The sequence below is a fragment of the Malania oleifera genome, chromosome 9 (genome assembly GCF_029873635.1).
Source record: "Malania oleifera isolate guangnan ecotype guangnan chromosome 9, ASM2987363v1, whole genome shotgun sequence".
In the NCBI taxonomy this organism is placed as follows: domain Eukaryota; kingdom Viridiplantae; phylum Streptophyta; class Magnoliopsida; order Santalales; family Ximeniaceae; genus Malania; species Malania oleifera.
In genome coordinates this window covers 21,071,582-21,077,566 of record NC_080425.1, presented here as the reverse complement: position 1 = coordinate 21,077,566, position 5,985 = coordinate 21,071,582, and the positions used below count along the sequence as shown (strand labels likewise).

General features: G+C 37.1%; 1 protein-coding gene across 2 annotated transcripts; it reads left to right on the top strand.

The window, feature by feature from the left end:
• Positions 1-306: 306 nt before the first annotated feature.
• LOC131164025 (transcription factor bHLH143-like) lies at positions 307-4,481 on the top strand. Of its 2 annotated transcripts, XR_009139197.1 has the most exons (5): positions 308-522; positions 1,502-2,087; positions 2,288-2,469; positions 2,568-4,106; positions 4,196-4,481. XR_009139197.1 is itself a non-coding variant. In XM_058120931.1 (4 exons), exon 4 carries the CDS (start codon positions 2,588-2,590, stop codon positions 3,683-3,685), a length of 1,098 nt encoding a protein of 365 aa, XP_057976914.1. In that variant the 5' UTR covers positions 307-522; positions 1,502-2,087; positions 2,288-2,469; positions 2,568-2,587; the 3' UTR covers positions 3,686-4,481. The 2 variants fall into 2 exon arrangements, 1 of the variants encoding a protein (XP_057976914.1); XM_058120931.1 differs by having other exon boundaries at positions 307-522; positions 2,568-4,481.
• The last annotated feature ends 1,504 nt before the right edge of the window (positions 4,482-5,985 follow it).

The window sequence follows — 5,985 nt, the reverse complement described above, 5'->3', positions numbered from 1 at the left end:
ACAGAAAATAAATTTTCGAGTATCAAAAACCACTCTTAAAATTTAAGAAAATAATGTCACTTAAATTTAGGAGGATCAAACCCCTCAACCCTTATAAATATTAAAATAAAAATTATTACAAATATAAATTAAAAAAAAAAAAAAAAACCCTCATCTGAACCAATCATTGACTACAATGGTTAGAATCTAACCCAGCGCTGAGGTTGTACACTGTGCTTACTCCACCCCCACATTATTACTCTCTCGTCCGTGAAGGGTATTTTCGTCATTCCATTCTCTATATAATCTTAGGCAATCCCACTCCCATGATGTCTGGTCTGTCTCTTTTGACTGTTAAGTACAGCCTCCCCCCGACTATTCATCTCCTTCCTCTCTCTCTCTCTCTCTCTCTCTCTCTCTCTCTCTCTGACTCTGGCGACCGTCTCTTAGATTCTTGGGGTTAGATCTTGTGTTTACTGCTTGGATTTTGGATCTGTTGAAGAACGAGATGCTTGACTCTTCTCCTTGAATTTGCTCTGTGAGGTGCTGAATCTCCTTAACTCTTCCTTTTCCATTTTATGTTTTTAGGATTTATCCTGGGTTTTTATGCTTTGAAGTTCCTACTAAATATCGTCGTCTCATGAAATAATTTTTGTGATTTGTAATTATTTTCATTTTTGATTTGATGGGCATCGTTAAATATCCTTTTCCTTCCCTTCTGTTTGGTTCCTGGGAAAAAGTGAGAAAACAAAAAGGGGAATTTACGCTAAAGGTTTTCATTATTTGGGACCTCAGAATACAAAATTCTGCCTTCGGGTGGGCTTAATTTTGATGTGTTTTCACAATTTGATGCACATCTTTTTTTAATTGTTCCATATACTTTCCCAGGGTTTTCCCGTCGACCAACAGAGTAATTTTCATTTAGTTTTCCTTTTTTAGGGTTTTCATGGTCTTAACTACTTCTTTGGATTTTTTTGATGAAAGATCTTGCAGTACCATCTTTTTAATTTTTTATTTTATTTTAAAATTTCCCACTAACTGCTCAGTCAGTGTACTGTAATCCTTTTTAATTTTAGAATTAACTGTTCCCATTTCATGCGTTGTTGAATTCAATGGTTGGATTTAATATTCAAGGCTATATAAACTGCCGAAGTCAATGTCAATTATTTGAATTTTTATTTATAATTTCCTTTCATTGATGAGAGAGCAGGAAAAGAAGAGAGAAAAAATTTATTAATCTATTGTGTTATGCAGTTTTGGTTTCCCTAGAAATTGTTAGACGCTGTTCTATTAGCCTTAGTTAAGAGTAGTATTTTAGGGTTCAGTTACCTAGTCAATAAAATTTTAAGCGTTAACAATCTGGTTTCTTCTTTTGCTGGACTTTTTCAACAGCCAATCGAGGCATTAATATTACATGTAATTCTTTCTTTCTTTGTTCAATGACAACTTTTTCTTTGTGTAACTGATAATTTCTTCATTAGTTGTTTCTTATAGATGTTCTCATACACTGCCCTTTCTGCAGGAAACTGGGATAGAGAGCACTGAAGCAAGCAATTGTGGATCTTCGAATCTTATATACGAGGGAAGCAATATGCCTTGGGGGTTGAGTCTACCTGTTGATGTGTTCCGCAAAGTGGTCCGCTTGAACTTGTATTGCAGGGTCATTCTATAGATTTCCCCTCACGTTTAGCATAATATTCACCTCTCTTACTCATCTGTCCATGGGATCCTAGCTCCACTTTTCTTTCTTGTTATCTTTTTCATTCACGGGATTAGCTGAAAAGAGGAAGGCAGATTCAAACCCGCTTTGTTCATTTCAATTCTTGTTTATCTGGCATCGTTTTTTTCAATATAACCTGATATTCTGTTGGTCTTGGGTTCTAGCTCCACTTTTCTTTCTTTTGCTGTTTGCCACGAGTTCGTTCACATATCATACTTGCTTAATTGCTTACATTGAGGGATTTATTTGAGGGTCAAAAGAAGTTATGGTGTGCCAAGCAGCAAGCCAGACAAGATTTCGAGCATTAAAACATGAGAATGGATTTGCAGGGAAACCCACAATAATAGTTAGAGTAATAGCTTGCTTTCAACCTTTGCAAGATTGCCAGGTTTGTTCAAAGTTGCTTGAATGTTTTTTATTTCACTGTATTCTGTTGCCTCAACACCTCTGGTTAATTTCTCTGATGGATTGACTACCATTTTGATAAATGGTAGTTATAAGTATGTAGCACACTAAATTTCTCAATGAAATTGTGAAAAATGATTGTTTATAGGCCATGTATGATACCGTGTTTGTCCTGTTTTCCAGGCTGAATACTTCCGTCATTTGCTTAAGCCTGTGACGTAGATAGTTTTTTCCACGCTCGTGTAACCACAATCAATCTGGGATATTTAGATTTCCTTTTTACTTTCATTATTGTCCCTGTAAGAGTAAGCAAGTATTTTGAAGATTACAGAACAAAGTACATCCATCCACCCATATATTTCCTGGTATGTTTTGAAATGTCTTTGTGATAACTGTTGTTAAAATATCGTTAGTTCATTTGGGAAATTTTCATGTGATTATATTTTCATTCCTCATATAATAGGTCAGTGATCATTTGGTTGGATGGCAAAGGCCGATGATCTCTCATCTTTTCGTCAGCCTTCTTCTTGGCAGTTGCCCAACTTGAGCTGCACGACTGCATCCTTGGAGCAAAGGCAAAATGAAAGTTCGCCTGTGGACACAAACCATGGGGGAGGTATGTTTTCTGCAAATATGGTTTTGCCAGGGCCTGCAGTTTTGGGTTTACCTGATTTGAAGATTGGCCAAACAAATGAAGCTCATGGATTGTTTCAATGTTGGCCCCCTCACATTCACTCCTTGCTTCAAAATGCAACATGCCAGAAAGAGAAGCATTTTGCTTTTCATCAAGGACTTGGTGGAAATGTTACTCCAAATGCATTGTGTGGGTATACTCCCAAAAGGCTTCTCATTTTCGATCATTCTGGGAACCAAACAAGGTTAATTTTTAACTCAACCCACTATCCTGCCCAAAAGCCAACTGTGGCAGCCGTTTGTGCTAGTAAATTGAATGGGGAAGAGCAGGCAGCTAAAATGGATAAAATGTATCCAACCAAGCCCATTATGCCTGAAGAGTTGGGTGAGAATCGCATAGTCGGAGAAGGAAGTGAAATGCATGAGAACACTGAGGAAATAAATGCTTTATTGTACTCCGATGATACTGATGACGACAATGATGATGATGATGATGATGACAATGGCGAGGATGATGAAGTGGTGAGTACTGGTCATTCTCCCTTTGTGACTAAAGGGAGTGACGACAAGCAAGAAGAAATTGAGTTCATGACAGAGGAAGTTGCTAGTTCTGATGGCCCAACCAAAAGGGTGAGATTGCTTGCTGGCGGGTACAAGAAATCATCTATAATTGGCACAGGAAGTTCAGTAAAGGCCAGTGGATCCAACCATTACAATGATGAAGCTGAATCAAGCTGTGGAAAAAGCAGGACACAAGGAGAAGGAGAGGGTTCCATTGTGGGCAAGAAGCGGCCCAGAAAGGATAGGATCCACGAGACACTCAGAATTCTTGAGAATATTGTTCCGGGAGGAAAGGGTAAGGACCCATTGGTGGTCCTTGATGAAGCCATAAATTACTTGATTTCTTTGAAGCTCAAGGCCAAAGCTCAAGGGGTTTTCCCCTACTAAGTGGCATTCCCTCCTGCAGTAACTTGTTGGGTTGAAGGGTGGAATGAAGGGGAAAAGGTAGTAATAGCCCTAAAGGAGTACTTGAGTTGAATGATTGGTGAATTTGAAATTGGTGCAGTGGCTTTGGATTTTTCAATTCTCTCTCTCTATCTCTCTCTACTAGGATATGTTAATAATGATAATCCAAAATAAAGAAAGGAGGTAATGGGAATGACTTTGGGCTTTGCTTGCAGCAGAGGATGAAGAAAAATGGGGTTTTGTTTGTTGACTGGAAATGATTATTTTAGCTTTTGAAGGATTAAAGGCAGCGCCAAGATTTGAACGCATGGGGGTGTGTTAGTGGTTGGCTGTGCTGTAAATGAGGACCCTCTTTTCCGGAATTGCTGAGAGCCCCCCCATGGGCTGAATGCATGCGCGTTAGGTATACTCAGGTCCCACCTCCCACCATGCCTTTCTTGATTTTATGCTTCTCTCTCTCTCTCTCTCTCTCTCTCTCTCTCTCTCTTATAGGTATTGGTCTGGCTCTGAAGCGTGAAGAAAGTTTCTGGTGCAATGGGAGCCCACGGGTATTCATCATCCTTCTGATCAATTCATGATGCAGTAAAAGGCATAGTTTGTTTTAAAGCCATTGTAATTACTACTGTAATGGGTTTCTTTTTCACTTGCCTGTTTAATTAATAAGTGTGGTGTTTGTGACATTGCGTGTGCTAGCTAAACTGCTCAAGCTACTGTTGTATAATTGCATGTAATGTATTATTCCCCGTCTGGCCGTCTCTTTTCTCGGCTTGCTTTTGTTTTTGCTGTTGTTGATGTTGCTGTTTTTCTATAATTACAAAATGTGCACGCCTTTATCTCTCCTTAAGTCGCAGTCAGCTGAGTAGAGGCATAGTGATTATTCTTTTGTTCAATAGCTGCCTATTATGACTTCGATGTATGTGAGAATAGTATGTGTTTGTTTTTCAGGCCAAGTTTGATCATATTAGGAGATTTGGTTTGGTCTGGATTGAACAGTATTGGATTGCCTATGGTAGGTAGATACACTATTTATGTTTAAATTTGTCGTTCACATAAGATTTGTTCATTATTTAGAAAATTCGAGGACTGACTTGGTTGTGGAAAAAAGTTTTTTGTTTTCCAAAGATTTTTTTTCAAAAAAAAAATTGCAACGTTTGTTTAAAAAAGTTTAAAAAGTAAAGAAAGTTTTGATGTTATTTGCCCATGTAAATAATTTTGTTTTTTATTGTTTCCTTCAAATTTTTTAAACCTTTTTATGCAATCCTTAAAAAATTAAAAAGTAGTTTATCTTTTAACAATTCAAAATTTTAGAAATGAAAAATAAGTATTATTTTCTGTCTTTTTATTTCGTTACATTCTTAAAAACTACAAATGTTTCTAGCAGCTAAACCCATTTGCTTAATGGAAAGAACAGTTCTTAGAAAGAAAAATACAAATGACTTTGTAGTCTGGCTTTGTTCAGGGAGGATTGGGCCATTACTATATAAATGTGTTTTCCTTGTTTAGAGAGAGGAATCAACTGATAGTCATATAGGCCGTAAATACTCTTATATTATGTAAACAGATTGAAATCTTCAATCTTAACGAGTCCAGTCCCATTTGAAATGTTTAGCTTGCAATTAAATGAATGCTTATTGTAAAAAGTACTATAAAATTATTTTTTAGAGTAATACGAGACTTTTGATTCCTATATAACTAATTATTATTGTAGAGGAGCGGTGGACATTTGTAATATAGAAGGTCTTGTGGGGACGAAATGGGTTTTTGACCTCTCTCTCTCTCTCTCTCTCTCTCTCTCTCTCTCTCTCTCTCTCTCATAGTTATAGGTGGAGCAGGAGATGGGAGCTTGAGTGTAAGGAAAGAGGTCACCATCTAGGTTATTGGAGAAGGCGGCCATTGTTTGGCTGTCCAAAATTGAATAATTGTAGAGATAGGGGATTAATATTTGAAGAATAGGAATGTTTGACTAATTGTGGGACTTAAGTGATACATTTTTCATTACTGTTGAAATGTTGAACTTTAATTAAAATCTGTTGCTGTCAAAATTTGTCTAAGAGAATTTGGATCAATTACAACTTTGATTATCTATCAAGAATAAGAGTAAAACGAATTGGAGGATCGGGGGTGTACTCGGGATGATTGCTCCGATGCCTAAGTTAGAGAATTTTGAAAGATTGTAAGTTTATAATATTAAAAGTATGGATGAGAATGAGATAAGATGAGATATCTTACCTTTCCCAGAGGTCCTTTTTTAAAGGTAATCGGGATACCCTCCTTATTGATTT